The sequence below is a fragment of the Scyliorhinus canicula genome, chromosome 7 (genome assembly GCF_902713615.1).
Source record: "Scyliorhinus canicula chromosome 7, sScyCan1.1, whole genome shotgun sequence".
Lineage (NCBI taxonomy): Eukaryota > Metazoa > Chordata > Chondrichthyes > Carcharhiniformes > Scyliorhinidae > Scyliorhinus > Scyliorhinus canicula.
This window is the reverse complement of record NC_052152.1, coordinates 48,471,289-48,489,615: the sequence shown is the minus strand read 5'-3', so window position 1 is coordinate 48,489,615 and position 18,327 is coordinate 48,471,289. Positions and strand designations below refer to the sequence as shown.

The following is an 18,327-nucleotide window of genomic DNA, read 5'->3' as shown; positions in this document are numbered from 1 at the left end:
TGCGTAGGTTTCCTCTGGGTGATCTGATTTCTTCCCACAAGTCCCAAATGACGTGCTTATTAGATGAATTGGACATTCTCAATTCTCCCTCCGTGTACCCGAACTGGCGCCGGAGTGTGGCAACTTGAGGATTTTCACCATAACTTCATTGCAGTGTTAATGTAAGCCTACTTGTGACCATAATAGATTATTATTATTATTTTACATCTATACTGTATATATTTTTGTCATTTATTTCTATTGGACTGTACTTCTAAAATTATCACAAAATCTATGTTATCATTCCTATGCAGTCCGCCCCTGATGATGACGTGTGTCAAATGGAAGAGAAAGAAGCAAACAAAGGTACATTCCCAAATTTTTACTTGACAAAAGCATGGCAATTTAAATAATTATCAATGTCTGTTTAGCTGTTTAGCTGTCAAGAGGCTGTTTAGCACAGGGCTAAATCGCTGGCTTTGAAAGCAGACCAAGCAGGCCAGCAGCATGGTTCGATTCCCGTAACAGCCTCCCCGAACAGGCGCCTGAATGTGGCTTCATTTGAAGCCTACTCATGACAATAAGCGATCTTCATTTCATGTCACCAAAACAAATCTAACACCTGATGCAATTCCAACATCATTTAAAAATAGACAGCGTTTTAGATCCTTCAACCAATTCAATCATTGGATAACTGGGATCTATCCACAATAGTTTTATGCTGAAGGCTTTATCAGAGTTTATTATTCAATCTAGCCTCAGGGTGAAATATTTCTTACGACTGAAAATTGAATATAACAATACAGAAGCATGAAATTTCCCAAGTGCTATGTAGCTGGGAGGTTCGCAAAATAGGGTGCAATTTTAAGTGTCAAATTTTGGGCTGGGTCCAATTATGTTCATATTCGCCCATTTTCCTCTTACTGATACTTTCTGCCTGAGTGAGAAGAACCAAAATTTGCCACTTTACCTGTAGTACCTGAAAATTATATATGGCCTCAGGTCTCCAGATGCCCCTGGGGCGGAATTCTCAGCCGGCGGGATTTTCTGTTTTGCCAACACCTGGGGGTTTCCCGACGGTGTAGGACTGCCCCACAATGGGAAACCCCATTGATCGGCTGGTGTAAGGGAGAATCCTGCCGGTGGGTTGGGGCAGAAAAGTGGCGCGGTGGGGCGGAGAATCCAACCCCTCATTTCTGCTTCGTCTTCAGACGTGTGTAGTGAAGTTTCCACATTGGCCACAATCAGCAGCCAGGGTTCAAATTGAGCTCGGAATGGTTTTCTGAACTGAAGATATGGGGCGGGATGCTCCGCCGGCAAGGTGCTCCGTTTTGCCAGCGCCCAGGGGTTTCCCGAAGGCGTGGGGCTGCCCCACAATGGGAAACCCCATTGACCGGCCAGCGTAACGGAGAATTCCGCCGGCGAGTCGAGGTAGAAATGTGGCGCGTCGGGGCAGAGAATCCAGCCCATGATTTCAAGTTTCCATTGAAACTTACATGCATAACAAATATAAAATCGTTCTTGAACCAGTATAAATGCCCGGGTTGCGGCTATGCAGAGCAAAGTCGCACGTTTGGCAGCTCCCGCAAGAAACAGACTTTTGGGCCCTTTTTAGAGCCCCCAACGGCATTTGTTCGACGATTCCAAGAGTGGGAAAGTGACAGTAATATTTCCCCGGCACTGTATGGATTGGACCAAGAGTAGAGCCGTGAAGAAAGTAGATTTGGAGCGGCGAAAAGTGCGAGGGAGGAAAACCAAGATGGCGGCGGGTGGAGACCAGGCAACGTGGGTGCCGTGGTCGCAGGAGCAGCAGGAGTTTCTCCAGCACTGCTTCACAGAGCTGAAGGCAGAGCTGTTGGAGCCGATGAAGGCTTCGATTGACAAGCTGCTCGAGACCCAGAAAGCCCAAGGGGCGGCGATCCGGGAGGTGCGGCAAAAGGCCTCGGAGAACGAGGACGAGATCTTGGGCCTGGCGGTGAAGGTAGAGGCGCACGAGGCGCTGCATAAGAAATGGCAGGCGAAGTTCGAGGACATGGAGAATCGGTCGAGGAGGAAGAACTTGCGGATCCTGGGTCTCCCGGAGGGGGTGGTGGGGTCGGATGTCGGAGCATACGTGTCACGATGCTGAACACGCTGATGGGCGCGGGGGCCTTCCCGGGGCCCCTGGAGCTGGAGGGGGCCCATCGAGTCCTGGCGAGGAGGCCCAAGCCCAACGAGCCGCCATGGGCGGTGCTGGTGCGGTTCCACCGCTTCATGGACAGGGAGTGTGTCCTAAGGTGGGCAAAGAAAGAGCAGAGTAGCAGGTGGGTGAATGCACAGGTCCGGATATACCAGGACTGGAGTGCGGAGGTGGCCAAGAAGAGGGCCAGGTACAATTGGGCTCAGGCAGCGCTGAATCGGAAGGGGGTGAAATTTGGAATGTTGCAGCCGGCGCGACTGTGGATCACCTTCAAGGACCGCCACCACTACTTCAAGACGCCAGAGGAGCCGTGGACCTTTATCCAGGCTGAAAAGTTGGACTCGGATTGAGGGTCGGTGGCGAGGGGATGTTGAGAGGGGATTGATGTGATTGTTGTGTTTTGGGGGTACTGCTTTTTCTCTTTTTTTTTTGGTTTGTAGTGGGGGTTTGGTGAGAGTGTGGGCGTTGGTGGTTGGAAGAGGGGGCCCCGTTGGGGGGGAAGGGAGAGGGGAGGCCCGAGGTGGGGGAGCTGGGATTAGGCCGTGAAAGGGAGCTGCACCAGAGGGGGCGGGGCCGGCTTGGTGGAAAGCGCGGGCTTTTTCCTGGGTTGCTGCTGCAATGGCCAAGGGGGAGCTGGAGTCTGTAGAGAGAGTCGGGGCGGGGGTCTGCCGCTGAGGGGAACGGAGAGTGCGGGAGGCGCGGACACGTGGCTGGTCTAGATAGGGTGATGGCTAATCGGCGGGGGGGGGTGGCGGGTAGCCCCCTGATCCGGTTGAGAACTTGGAATGTGAGAGGCCTGAACGGGCCGATCAAGAGGGCCCGTGTGTTCGCGCACCTGAAGGTACTGAAGGTGGATGTGGTCATGCTCCAGGAGACGCACCTGAGGGTGGCAGACCAGGTTAGGCTGAGAAAGGGGTGGGTAGGGCAGGTCTTCCATTCGGGGTTGGACGCAAAGAATCGAGGGGTGGCGATTTTGGTGGGGAAGCGGGTGTCGTTTGAGGCGCTGAGCATTGTGGCAGACAATGGAGGTAGGTACGTGATGGTGAGTGGTAAGCTGCAGGGGGGCGGGTGGTCTTGGTGAATGTGTATGCCCTGAACTGGGACGATGCCGGATTTATGTGGCGCATGTTGGGCCGGATCCCAGACTTGGAGGCAGGGAGCTTGATAATGGGGGGGACTTCAGTACGGTATTGGATCCAGCATTGGACCGCTCTAGGTCCAGGATGGGTAGGAGGCCGGCAGCGGCCAAGGTGCTGAGGGGGTTTATGGACCAGATGGACCATGGAGGGTTGTTAGGCCGGGGGCCAGGGAATTCTCATTCTTTTCCCACATCCATAGAGCCTACTCCCGGATTGACTTTTTCATGATGAGCAGGGCACTGATTCCGAGGGTGGAGGACACGGAGTATTCGGCCATAGCCATCTCTGACCATGCCCCGCACTGGGTGGACCTCGAGCTTGGGGAGGAGAGAGACCAGCGCCCGTTGTGGCGCCTGGAGGTGGGGTTGTTGGTGGATGAAGAGGCGAGCGAACAGATCCGGGGGTGCATAGAAATATACCTAGAAGCCAACGATAATGGGGAGGTGCAGGTAGGGGTGGTCTGGGAGGCGTTGAAGGCGGTGATCAGGGGAGAGCTAATCTCCATTAGGGCCCACAAGGAGGGGAAGGAAAGGAGAGAGAGGGAGTGGCTGGTGGGGGAGATGGTAAGGGTAGATAGGAGGTACGCAGAGGTCCCCGAGGAGGGACTACTCAAGGAGCGACAAAGCCTCCAGGCCGAGTTTGACTGTTGACTACCAAGAAGGCGGAGGTACAGTGGAGGAAGGCGCACGGGGCGATGTATGAATACAGGGAGAAGGCTAGCCGGATGCTGGCACACCAGCTTCGGAAGCGGGAGGCATTGGGGGAGTTAGAGATAAAGGGGGGGAACATGGTGCGGAGTGCGGTGGGAATAAATGGGGTATTTAGAGACTTTTATGAGGGGCTATATAGGTCGGAGCCCCCCGACGGAGGAGGGGGGGATGCGCCGGTTTCTGGACGGCTGAGGTTCCCGAGGGTAGAGGAGGGGCAGGTGACGGGGCTTGGGGCACCGGTAGGGCTGGAGGAACTGGCTAAGGGGCTGGAGAGTATGCAGGCGGGGAAGGCACCGGGGCCAAATGGGTTCCCGGTGGAATTTTACAGGAAGTATATGGACCTGCTGGGCCCTCTACTAGTGAGGACTTTCAATGAGGCGAGGGAGGGGGTGGTCATACCCCCGACGATGTCTAGGGCGCTGATCTCGTTGATCTTGAAGGGGGACAAGGACCCTTTACAGTGTGGGTCGTATAGGCCAATATCGCTCCTCAATGTGGATGCGAAACTGTTAGCGAAGATGTTGGCTACTAGAATTGAAGACTGTGTCCCGGGGGTCATCCACGAGTACCAGACGGGTTTCTTGAAAGGAAGGCAGCTAAACACCAACATGCGAAGGCTCCTAAATGTAATCAAGATGTCGGCAGTGTAGGGGGAGGCGGAGATAGTGGCGGCTATGGATGTGGAGAAGGCCTTTGATAGGTTGGAGTGGGGGTACCTCTGGGAGGAGGGGTTTGTCAGTTGGGTTAGGTTACTATACGAAACCCCGGTGGCGAGTATGGCCACGAATCGGAGGAGGTCGGAATACTTTTGGCTGTACCGGGGGACGAGGCAGGGGTGCCCCCTATCCCCCCTGCTATTTGCGTTGGCAATTGAGCCTTTGGCGATGGCTTTGAGTCCAGGAACTGGAGGGGGTTGGTGCGGGGGGGGGGGGGGGGGGGGGGGGGGGGGGGGACACTGGGTATCGCAGTATGCCGACGATCTGTTATTGTATGTGGCGGACCCGGTGGGGTGATGCCGGAGGTGATGCAGATTCTCAGGGAGTTTTGGGTATAAGCTCAACACGGGGAAGAGCGAGCTGTTCGTGGTACACCCAGGGGGCCAGGGAAGGGGGATAGATGAGCTTCCACTGAAAAGGGCGGAAAGGAGTTTTAGGTACCTGGGGATCCAGGTGGCCAGGAGCTGGGGGGCCCTACACAAGCTCAACTTGACGAGGCTGGTGGAGCAAATGGAGGAGGAGTTTAAAAGGTGGGATATGCTGCCGCTTTTACTGGCGGGTAGGGTGCAGTCGGTGAAGATGACGGTGCTCCCGAGGTTCCTTTTTATATTCCAGTGCCTCCCCATCCTGATCCCTAAGGCCTTTTTTAAGCGGGTCAGCAGGATCATCATGGGGTTTGTATGGGCGAAGAAGACCCCGAGGGTGCGAAGGGTGTTTCTGGAGCGGAGCAGGGACAGAGGAGGGCTGGCATTGCCTAATCTATGCGGGTACTACTGGGCTGCCAATGTGGCGATGATACATAAGTGGGTAATGGACGGGGAGGGGGCGGCGTGGAAGAGACTGGAGATGGCGTCCTGTGTTGGCATGTGCCTGAGAGCGCTGGTGACGGCACCGCTGCCGCTCCCGCCGACAAGGTACACCATGAGTCCAGTGGTGGCGGCGTCCCTCAAAATTTTGGGGCAATGGAGGCGCCACAGGGGGGAGGTAGAGGCTTCGGTGTGGTCCCCGATCCGAGAGAATCGTCGGTTTGTCCCAGGGAGAATGGATGGGGGTTTCCTGAGCTGGCACAGGGCAGGTATTAGAAGGATGGGAGACCTGTTTATAGACGGGACGTCGCGAGCCTTGGGGCGTTGGAGGAAAAATTCGGGCTCCCCCTCTGGAAATGCCTTCAGGTACATACAGGTAAGGGTGTTCGTAAGACGGCAGGTGAGGGCATTCCCGCTGTTGCCAGCACGCAGGATCCAGGATAGGGTGCTCTCGGGGGCGTGGGTTGGAGAGGGCAAGGTCTCGGCGATCTACCAGGAGATGCAGGAGGAGGAGGAGGCCTCGGTGGAGGAGCTAAAAGGTAAATGGGAGGAGGAGCTTGGGGAGGAGATAGACGAGGGTACGTGGGCAGACGTCCTGGGTAGGGTAAATTCTTCCTCCTCTTGCGCCAGGCTTAGCCTGATACAATTTAAGGTTCTGCACAGGGCACACTTGACTGGGGCAAGGCTGAGTCGGTTTTTTGGGGTAGAGGACAGGTGTGTGAGGTGCTCAGGGAGCCTGGCAAACCACACCCACATGTTCTGGGCATTCCCAGCGCTGGATGAGTTCTAGAGGGGCGTTGCGAGGACGGTGCCGAAGGTGGTGAACACCCAGGTTAAGCTGAGCTGAGGGCTCACAATATTTGAGGTATCGGATGAGCCGGGAGTGCAGGAGGCGAAAGAGGCTGGTATTCTGGCCTTTGCGTCCCTGGTAGCCCGGCGGAGGATTCTGTCGCAGTGGAAGGATGCGAGGCCCCCAAGTGTGGAAGCCTGGATCAGCGACATGGCGGGGTTTATTAAATTAGAGAAGGTAAAATTTGCCTTAAGAGGATCCGTGCAAGGGTTCTTCAGGCGGTGGCAACCGTTCCTAGACTTTCTAGCGGAGCGTCAGGAGATGGTCAGCAGCAGCAACCTGGGGGGGGGGGGGGGGGGGGGGGGGGGCTTTGTGTTTACTATTGTATTTATAATTGTTTATCGTTTAATGGGGGGGGCATGTAGTCTGGGGGAATGTGTGATACAGCTATAATCTGTTTATTTATGCGTTTTTTGTTGTTTCTCTTATTTTTGTAAGGGGGGGTTTGTATGTTGTTGAAAATATGTGAAAAATTTTGAATAAAAATTATTTTTAAAAAAGAACCAGTATAAATGGGCAACATTTTAAAAATTTATCTTTTTCTCACACATTAAAAAATCCTTAATGTATTTTAGAGTTAGTAACCTGGTGGAATTTTATTAATGCATCCTAAATGGGTTTATCAAATAAAAGTATTTTTCATTGAGGGTCTAGTCCACCAATTATGAATAACCTGGGGCTGGATTCTCCGACCCCCCGCCGGGTCAGAGAATCGCCGGGGGCCGACGTGAATCCCGCCCCCGCCGTCTCCCAAAGTCTCCGGCACCAGAGATTCGGCGGGGGCGGGAATCACGCTGCGCCTGTCGGCGGGTCCCCCCTCGGCGATTCTCTAGCCCGCAATGGACCAAAGTCCCGCCGTTGTCATGCCGGTCCCGCCGGCGGGAATCAAACCACCTATCTTACCGGCGGGACCAGGCTGTGTGGGCGGGCTCTAGGATCCTGGGGGGGGCGCGGGCTGATCTGGCCCCAGGGGGGTGCCTCCACGGTGGCCTGGCCCGCGATCAGAACCCACCGATCATCGGGCGGGCCTGTGCCGTGGGGGCATTCTTTTCCTTCCGCGTTCGCCATAGTCTTCACGATGGCGGACGCGGAAGTGACCCCCTCCCCTGCGCATGCGCGTGGACGACGTCAGCAGCCACTGACGCTCCGGGGCATGTGCGGACTTCCGCCGGCCAGCAAAGTCCCTTCGGCCCCGGCTGGCGTGGCGCCAAAGGCCGTTCCCGCCGGCTGGCATGGCACCAACCACTCCGGCGCAGGCCTCGCCCCTCAAGTTTAGGGCTTGGCCCCTAAAGGTGCGGAGAATTCCACACTTTTGGGGCGGCCCGACGCCGGAGTGGTTCACGCCAGTCCATCCCGCCGGGTCCCCCGGCCCCGCCAGGTAGGGGAGAATCCCGGCCCAGATTTCTTTTCACTGAAAATGACTAGTTAGTTTCTCAGGAAATTGAAATTTAACTGATATTTCAAATCTTCTAAAATGTTGTCAGGGAGGTCAGCGAGGGGCGGTTGCATTTTTATGACCTCTAATTCTGCTCATCTTGTTATAATCCAGGGTTTAGAAAACTCCAGAGTATATCATCAAGTTCACCAGACTTACAACTGTTTATTAATTTTGCTTGTGGGAAACACAAGGGTCTACCTTTCAGGTTGTTATTCAACAGAAGCCTTAAGCACTTTTAATCAAAAACAAAGTTTATTCTACAAATTTAGTTAACATTTTTATAAACACACACAGTAAGCATTTTTATCAACAACAAACATAAATATCCCACACCGCTACAGTAATCTATATATAACCCTTTTGAAATTCACCCTTTAAGCTGTTCCAATTTAGTAACAAGATCCCATAAACCAGAAACCCCTTTTCAAAGGTGTGGTCCAGCACATAGCACTCAGACCTGGTATACATTCTTGTTTCCCTTTCAAAACATCAGGTTTGAATTCCTTCCAGAAAACAATTATTTATTTTCAAGTTATCACGTAATCTGGAAACAGCTTTTAAAGTGCAGAGAGAGAGACTCCAAGATACTTGTCTGTCTGAATACAGCAGCCAAATATGAAAATGAAAGCAAAGAAACTCAGAGCCACAAAACCCAAACCAAAGCGAAAGTAAAACTCAGAGCCACAGCCCAACTCCACCCACACAATGACATCACTGAAGCCTTGTGATAAGACAAAACATTTCTTAAAGGGACACTCCCATGACAATCTTTTAATCCATCTTTTCATCCTGTTGCACATTTTGTATTTGTCTTTTCTTGGGTTACATGCCATGTGCTATGTCCCGAGAAGTGTTTGGTTCTTGCAAGAAAGAGCCGTGATAAAATGCTAAAATCGTTGTTTGTCTGACAGCTGGAATGGGCTGGGGTGGGTCCCTGCTTTCAGTGACAGAGTTGCTATTGAGTGGCCTCCCGTCTCAGAGATGTTGTGTGCATCAGGTGTTGGTTGCCAGTGGAGATGTTACCCTGGTTGAAAGTCTCGGTCCATCAGATCTCACTTCCAATAGTTGTGCGGTACTTTTATGATGGCATTGGAGGAGTACCAGGAGGTTTTTATACTTGAGAGAGCACTTTTCCTGGTGGAGGCCTGCCTCCGTACTGTTGAGATCCTGCTACATAGCTTGTCATCCATCCTGATGGGTTTGAGAGAAGCAGAGGGGTTCAGAGAGGCACACCGAGCCCAGCTCCTAACAAAAAGTGATGGAAGCATTCCCGAGTGAGTTCAAAATTGACTGCCATGTTTCGGTAATCTTGATTTGGAGGCTGGTATTTCAGTTTTAATGGAGTAAATCGTATCCCGTCTTCAATGCCAGGGGTCAGTTTGTCCTATCAATCACTGGCCCAGGATTAATCTATTCCTGATGCTTGTTGTGAGGGATTGGAGGTGGCCGAACTGGTCGAGTCATTGCCCCCTTCCGGCCATGGCCTAGGCTGTGATGACCTGAGTGTTGGTGAGACGACATGGTGAAAGTAATGTTGTCTCGTGCTTCAATCATTGGAATCCTTGGAAGATCATGAAGAGTGCTCATTGATCCTGTTTTATCCTTGACTTTTGCTTTCTTTGTGAAAATCTCTTTATCCTAAGGAGTGCCCTGCCACTCAGTTGTTATCCTGGATGTTGCTCCCTGTTGATCATGATATTGTTTGCTTGGTACTGTCTTTTTCCCTACAGGCGAGTGTGTAATGTGAGTGTGATGATCTGTACCATTGGGTATCCAGGTGTAGCAAGTTCATATTTAGTTGAAAATGGAAAATGGGATTTGTGGACAGTTTTAAACCTAAGTATAATCATGCTTTGTATTGTTTTATAATCCTTGCGGTTGAGGGAGAGGGGTGTTCTTCGTCATTACCCCTCTGCCTCATTTAGAAGTAAGATGAATGGAGTCGAAGCAGGGAAAGGGTGGAAGGTTGGGGCTGTTAGGGTTAGTTGCCCCCCATTACCACCCCCTCCCACCCCCTGCTGCCTCTGACCACAATAAAAATACAAGTTCCAGTTTTTACATGTGTCCAGAGTCTAGAATTAGAACTCAACTCTGTTACAATCCCAGTTGATGTTATAACTGGACGAGAAAATCCCAGATTGGAACACTGGCTCAGCAGTCCAGAACCTTTGCTTTTTAAATGTGGAGGAACAGAGTCAAGGACCACCAATTAGTTTTAACAATAAGAAAAGACATTTATTAAACATTAAAAAGTTGGATTATAATACAATACTGCTTTACACCCCTTTAGCTTAACAATTACACGCTGAATTTAGAATTGACAGGGATTGCAAAATACATCTTAAGCGGCAATGGTATCGTTAACATACAAAGTCCCTTTTAAGCACACAAGAGGGCTGTAGTCAAATGCACACTCTGCTCTGAACCCATGTTGATGTCTGTGGATTTCTCCTCAGAATCCCCCCAGATGATTGTCATGTGCCAGTTTCCAAACTCCACTCCCAAGAACATGCTTTAAAGTCTTCTCTCATAAGATTGGGGCGGTAAGGCGACACGGTGACTAGCACTGCTGCCTCACAGCTCCAGGCTCCCGAGTTCAATTCTGGCCTCGGGTTACTGTCTGTGTGGAGTTTGGAAAAGTCTGTTGCAGGTGTGACCGTGTGGGGCATTTTGCGAACCAGTGTTTATCGTATCCTGCAATGGACCAAGTGGGCCCAATCAATGCTGTTGAGGAGAGGACCCTTGATGACTGCTACCTTCAGGTTTAGCATGATACCTTCAGCATTAGAACATAGAACATAGAACAGTACAGCACAGAACAGGCCCTTCGGCCCTCGATGTTGTGCCGAGCAATGATCACCCTACTCAAACCCACGTATCCACCCTATACCCGTAACCCAACAACTCCCCCCCTTAACCTTACTATTAGGACACTACGGGCAATTTAGCATGGCCAATCCACCTAACCCGTACATCTTTGGACTGTGGGAGGAAACCGGAGCACCCGGAGGAAACCCACGCACACACGGGGAGGACGTGCAGACTCCACACAGACAGTGACCCAGCCGGGAATCGAACCTGGGACCCTGGAGCTGTGAAGCATTTATGCTAACCACCATGCTACCGTGCTGCCCCTAAGTGTGAGCTAATAAATCTGACAGTCTATATAGTTTCTACACACCTTCTAGTTTTGTTACTTGTTACAGTTGATGTAGCCTCAATCTATGAGGATGCTGTGGGATCCAGTTTCAAGAGCACAACAGAGATGTCGACCTGTGAATGGACTGAAGTAAGCTTGAAAAGGTACGGCAATCTAACTTTCACAGACCATTGGTATTCCTTTGCTTTTTGCGATATTCTCCATACCACAAAAGCCATTAAATGGTATCAAAACAGAGATTACTTGAATGGCCAACAGCATTTTCAAGAAGGAAAGAACTTTAATAATGCAGCCCAATTTTATGAAGCAGTTAGTTCCAATGTAACTCAAGCCAACTAATCAAAGAAATGTTTCCCAGTATTTGAGAAAATTTAAGTTAATTTCTGAAAAAGACTTGTATTTGTGTGGAGTTTGCACATTCTCCCTGTGTTTGTGTGAGTTTCGCCCCCACAACCCAAAGATGTGCAGGGTAGGTGGATAGGCCACGCTAAACTGCCCCTTAATTGGAAAAAATGAATTGGGTACTCTAAATTTATTTTTTAAAACTTGTATTTATATCATGACTTTAACAACCTCCAGATTTCCTAAAATGCTTTATCACCAATGAAGTACTTTTTGAAGCATACTGACTACATGTTATAATGTACGAAACACAGAGCCAATTTACATGAAGCAAGCTCCCACATATAATGATAATGACTAGATGCTCTGTTTTTGTGTTGATTGAGGGATAATTATTGGTTAGGATGCTAGGGCTAACTGGGATGGACAATAAATGCTGGTCAAGCCAGCAACGTCCACATGCCATGAAATAATAAAAGAAAGTCCCTTGCTCTCCTTCAAAATACTGCCATGGGGCCTTTAACATCCACCTTAGAAAGTAGATAGGACCTCAATTAAACATCTCACATTGACATTGTAGCAGTCCCCAGAGTGTCAGGTTAGATTTTGTGCTCTCAAGTCTGTGGAGTGGGACTTGAGCCCATAAGTGTGGAATATGCAGCTGAAGGCTGTTGTTTCACCCCCAATACTAACCAAATGCAAAATTGCTCCAGCCTTCTGGTGCTCCACCACAAAATTCAAGCAGCACTGTGGCAAAAGGATTCAGAACTTGGCACATTCTCCCCGTGTCTGTATGGGTCTCACTCCCACAAGCCAAAGATGTGCAGGGCAGGTGAATTGGCCACGCTAAATTGCCCTTAATTGGAAAAAATAATAATTAGGTACTCTTTTGAAAAAAAGGATTCGGAACTTGTCAGGGACCCAAATGCACAGGCTTCTTTCCTGTACTGCGAATTCGTATTGGGTCTTGTATCAAGCAGAATTTCTGCCCACTTCTTTAAAAGCCTGTGATGCCAATGGTTAAGGATGGGCTTAGGCTCAGATGGTTACCACAGAGAGGAGATGAAGTCAGAGCTATGGAATGAAGTTTTGGAATGGAGACTGAAAACAACGGCTACAGTCTTCCAAGTATGTAATTGTACAAAATTTCTGCTCACTTTGTACTGGATGTAGAATAAGCAGTCTGATAATTTAGCAACAGTGGAGGAGTCGAGAGAGGCGGTGGCAAATTAGAGCTCTGTGTTTGTTGTTAGCGCCCTTGTGAAATTAATGTTGTGCCTTTGGATTATATTGTCAGAGGTAGTATTAGATGAGAAGCAGGAGAGTGCCAAAGATAGGTCCTCAGTGGAACACAGTGTTATTGCAAGGGAGCAGGAAGAAAAGCTATTGCCAGTGATTCTTTGGCTAGTTAGCTGGATAAAGTATGGAACCAAGTGACAGAAATCGTACATAGATGGACAACTATGGAGAAGCATTGGAGGAGAATGGTGTGATCAACCATGTCAAAGGCTTCAAAAAGATTGAGATGGATAAGGAGAGAAAGTTTACCTTTGTCACAGTCACACAATGTCATTTGTGACTTTGATAAAAGTTATTTTGATACTATGGCATGGGAGAAAACCCAATGGGATGGATTCAGAGATGGAGCTCCAGGAAAGATGGAAATGGATTTTGAAGGCAACAACATGTTCAAGGACTTATAGAGAAAAGGAAAGTTCAAATGGGATGATAGCTTGCAGGGACGGTGGGGCCAAAGGTCATAATTGTGAGGCGAGGGCTGATTACAGCACAGTTAAAGAGAGGAACAAAACTGTTCTGGAGTTGAGGAGATCGGGAGTTGGGTATAAGAAGTCAATTTGCAGTAAGAAAAGAAACCGGAGTTTATCTTTGCATTCCAGGACGATCCTGGAATAGTGAACAGTTTTAGCAGACAAGAACAGAACTCAATTGTATTTTAAGTGATCCAGCTAGAGGGTGGATGGCTGAACCAGTTGTGCTCATATCCTTTCAGGTCTGCATCCGTTGAACTTAGGGGAGCAGTGATGAGGGCTATATCGTGGGAAATGGCATGGGTTAAAGAGAGTAATGGTGGTATTGAGAACTAGGACATCAAAGGTGGAGATGAGGGTGCAGTTGAGTAAATTGCCAAGCCAATATCTTTAGTCTAGAAAGATTGGAATATATAAATAGAAAGAAATGATAGGAAATCGTGAATATTTTGACACTAGTCTGATAACATACATTCAAATTTCATACGTAGTTTAGTTCTTTGTAATACTGTACCATCAAGATAATTCAGAAAACTATGGTATCCCCAAACAAAGCTAAATGTGTACTTCTACTTCTAATGAAAATTCCCAGTGTCCTATACATATTATAATTATAAACCTGGTACTTTAATCACAGTCCTAAATTTAAATAATTGTATTTGTTCATATTGCTCTACTTATTGCTTCATGCACTTGACCTTTTAGCATCAAAAACGTAAGCAACAATACATTTTGTTAAAGACAAACACTTTTTATTCCAAGTAAACCCAGAATAATTTTATATGAATATATCAATTCTGTACCTAATTTCTCTTATCTCTAATGCAGCAATAAAGAGCAAAACCAGATGTCTAAGTGGCCACAAAAATTAGAACAATACAGGTAACAATAAGTTAAGCAAGGAAAGACAAATGTGAAAAAATAAGGAAGCTTCTAATTTTAAAAAAATGATGGAAAACTAGGTGTGTTCCTTAGAAAGTGATTGCTTTCCAGGCAGCCAATTTATTGTATTGATTCATGTATAATACAATAAAAATGTCACATTTACAGTTCCTCCCAGAATGCTATGAATTCCAAAGCTGTTTGCACTACCTAACAGGAGATTTTTCCAGCCTATCCCAATATTCTGGTATATAAAGCCTAGTTAAATTCATTGGTCCTGAAAACAAGGGAGTCATCAATCCCAGCACAAATGCCAGAACCCAGGGCAGAACGGTGGCACAGTGGTTAGCATTGCTGCCTCACGGCGCCAAGGTCCCAGGTTCGATCCCGGCTCTGGGTCACTGTCCGTGTGGAATTTGCACATTCTCCCCGTGTTTGCGTGGGTTTCACCCCCACAACCCAAAGATGTGCAGGCTAGGTGGATTGGCCACGCTAAATTACCCCTTAATTGGAAAAAATGAATTGGGTACTCTAAATTTTTTATTTTTTTAAACAAATGCCAGAACCCACCACCCAGTAACCTCCAACATTGGCTCCACTAAAATTCACAAGGTCATGGGGAGATCATCTACTCTCTATAATGATGGTATGTACTTTGTATAACTAATAAGCTTCCTTGTGGAGGTCCTGATGAAGGAGGAAGATCCCCATGGAAGCAAAAGGACCAATCAGAGGTGCAGCAACAGTTTAAAGAGAATGTGGAGGACAACCACAGTTAGCTGCAAGAAGCTTTCATAAACTCTTATATAGGTGATGTATGTATTTATTGGAATCCATGACTAAAACTGAATTCCAGCAATTCACAGCTTGATTCTTCACTGACTTATCTAACCCTCGAATTAACATTTCTATATACAATCCACTCCTTCCCCGTGCAAAGATACCCTTATTTCTGCTACCAAGTGCAATCAACTTCTATATTTTTCCAAAAGCACACAACTGTCGTAGCATTTTCCTATTATACAAAATAATCAGAGGAAACTCAGGCCAATGCTTGGGAGAGCACAACCTCAGAGAAGGATTTCCAGAGCTGAATCCTGAGAAATCGAGTAATATTTATACATTGCAGGTCACATAGGCAAAGGCGTTATTTATATTTGAATATTGTCTGGTTCAAACTGTATATTAAAAAGTTGCAGATGCATGCCCAGGCAATGAGTGAGTATTTTCTACCCTTATCTTTCTATGGCTCTGTCCCTAATCTCTTTTCTTCTTGTTCGCACAGTTGGATGTGTCTGTGTCTTTAGAATAAACTAGAAAGACATATTGTGAGGGTCTCACAGGTGGTATCTTGAAACAAGTTGCTACGGTCACTAAGTACCAATTAGACTGATGGAAAACCATGTAGGGCGGGATTCTCCCCTACCCGGCGGGGCAGGGGGTCCCGGCGTAGCGGGGTGGCGCCAACCACTCCGGCGTCGGGCCTCCCCAAAGGTGCGGAATTCTCCGCACCTTTAGGGGCCAAGCCCTCACTTTGAGGGGCTAGGCCCGTGCCGGAGCGGTTGGCGCCACACCGCCTGGCGCCCAAACCGGCTCCAGCGGCCTTTGACGCTGCCGCTCGGCGCCGGGGCTGCCGCTGACGTCACCACCGGCGTATACGCGCTGGGGTATTCTCTTCCGCCTCCACCATGGTGGAGGCCGTGGCGGCGGCGGAAGAAAAAGAGTGCCCCCACAGCACTGGCCCGCCCACCGATCGGTGGGCCCCGATCGCGGGTCTGGCCACCGTGGGGGCACCCCCCGGGGTCCGTTGGCCCCGCGTCCCCCCAGGACCCCGGGGGCCCGCACACGCCGCCGATTCCGCCGCCACCAGAGGTGGTTCAAACCTCGGCGGCGGGAGAGGCCTTCCAGCGGCGGGACTTTGGCCCATCGCGGGCCGGAGAATCGGCGCAGGAGGCTCGCCGATTGGCGGGTGGTGTTTCCCGGGTGGCGGAGAATTTCTGCCACGGCGGGGGCGGGACTTTCGGCGGCCCGCAGGGTCGGAGAATTTCGCCCCTGGTGTCGAGAAAACAAGTTGCTATGGTCACTAGACTAAAAAAGATATTATTCAGGGTCTTGCTACTGTAAGCATTCAGTTAGCATCATTTGTGACTTTTTGCCACATAAGCATGTTGCTCGTTGGTATCCTTATCCTGATTATGGAATATTCCTCTATTGTTCTAATTATTCCTCACTATTACAAGTTCCAAAAAAATTATTAAGACCACTTTAATAGGCTATACTTATTAATTGCCCGAATAATTGGCGGGCATCCGGTAACGTCATGTAAGAGCAAGACGCACGAAGGGTGGCTCTCGGCAGGGTCTTTGTTTTTGATCTATTTTACCCGTTTTTTTCAGGCGGGTTTGGTGTCCAAACCCCGCTAGTTGATCTGGTGGACAGAGGCATGTCAGAAAAGTCGATGAAGAAGCACAATGCGAAGAAAGTTCAGGAGGGTAGTCTGTCGAAAGAACTTGAAGGAGGGAAGGTGACTGATGTGCCCATCACATTTGACAGGGTGGCTGTGGTGATGGTGAGGAGCTGGAAAATTCGGCAAATAGATGGATAAGCAGTTCGAGAAGCGGGGCAAGCAGATAAGCCTCGAGTGTGGTGAAAGCACAAAGTGAGATGTTGAAGGGTATTGAGGAGGTCTTGTCGCAGTATGAGGATCGGTTTGCCTCGCTGGAAGCAAAGTTGTTGCTTGTGGCAGAGAGAAACAAAGGCCTGAGGTTTAAGTGGAACATCTTGAATTGGTCGAGGCGGGTGAACCTCAGGTTGGTGGAGTTGTGGTCCCAGTTGGTGCTCCGGCCAAGGCCAAATGAACTGCCATGGGTGCTGATTATCCATTTTCACGGCTACTAAAGGAAGGAGAGGGTCTTAGAGTGGGCAAAACAACTCTGAAATATTGACTGGAATGGGCACACACGATGTGAATATATCTGGACATTGGGACTGAGCTTGCAAAGAGGCTTGCGGCCTTCAACAAGGCAGTGTTTTATAGCAAAAGTGTACAATTCAGGATGGTGTACCCGGCACAACCTGGAGTTACAATGGAATAGAAAGATTACTTCTTTCGAAGCTGGCAGAGGCCTTCATCAGAAAGAAGAAGCTAGAAGCGGTCTGAGGAGGACTGATTGGGAGGTGTTTGTGCAGTGTATTTATGCATCTTTTTGCTATATTTTTGTTCTCTTGGGGGTTGGGGCTGTAAGAGTCGGGAATTGAGATGTTTCTTGGTGGGGAGGGAAGCTTGTTAATGTTGTTGGGGTTTGTGCACATTGATGGTAGAAGTGGGTCAGGAGAGATTGGGTGGTTGTTATTATTGGGGGGTATTGGAGGAGAACCCTGGGTGAGGGCCACTTTGCTAGCAGCACGGTGGTGCAGTGGCTAGCACTGCTGCCTCACAGCGCTGAGGACCCCAGTTTGATCCAGGCCCCGGGTCACTGTCCATGTGGAGTGTGCACTTTCTTCCCATGTCTGCGTGGGTCTCACTACCACAGCCAGAAGATGAGCAAGGAAGAAGGTTTGGCCATGCTGAATTGCCCTTTAATTGAAAAATAAAATAATTGGGTACTCTAAATTTTTGGGCCGCACAGTGGCACAGTGGTTAGCACTGCTACCTCACAGGTCCAGGGACATAGGTTCAATTCCGGCCTCGGGTGACTGTGTGGAATTTGCACTTCCTCCGCATGTCTGCATGGGTTTCCTCCAGATGCTCTGATTTCCTCCTAAATTACCCCTCAGTGTCCAAAAGGTTCGGTTTACCCCAGTAACCCCACCGAAGCCGGAAGGGGCAGATACGTTCAGGTACTTCCAGGTACGGGACTTTGTTCGGCGGACATTTCCAACATTCCCAGTAGCGCCGCTGTCCGCTTTGGAGAGGATATTCTCCTGTGCAGGTTCAGAAGAGGGCAGCATGTCCAGGGTATATGGACGGATCTTGGGAGAAGAGCAAGTCTTGGTAGAAAAGGTGAAGGCCAAATGGAAGGAGGAGCTGGGACCCATTTTGGAGGAAGAGGTATGGAGTAAGTCCTTCCCCAGGGTGAATGCTGCATTATCCTTTGCAAGTTTGAGCTTGACCCAATTCAAGGTGGTGTTCAGGGCACACCTCATGAATGCCAGAATGAGTCGATTTATTGTGGGGGTTGAAGATAGGTGCAAATGGTATTCGAGAGGGACTGCGAACCACACGCTCATGTTTTGGTCCTGTCCCAAATTGGTGGGTTTTTGGGGGTCTTTCTTTACCACCATATCACCAATCATAAATGTTGATTTAGAGCACTGTCCGTTAATAGCTATATTAGGAATGTTGGCCAGCCAGAGT

The 18,327-nt window shown here is 49.2% G+C and overlaps 1 protein-coding gene across 4 annotated transcripts in view; it reads left to right on the top strand.

The window, feature by feature from the left end:
* The window catches only part of spag17 (sperm associated antigen 17), a 349,272-nt gene that overhangs the window by 246,112 nt on the left and 84,833 nt on the right, over positions 1-18,327 (top strand). For all 4 annotated transcript variants that reach the window (XM_038801961.1, XM_038801962.1, XM_038801964.1 and 1 more), the window contains 3 exons: positions 294-345; positions 11,024-11,120; positions 13,917-13,970. In XM_038801961.1, the coding sequence (XP_038657889.1) occupies positions 294-345; positions 11,024-11,120; positions 13,917-13,970 (203 nt within the window). The remainder of the gene's footprint in view (positions 1-293; positions 346-11,023; positions 11,121-13,916; positions 13,971-18,327) is intronic.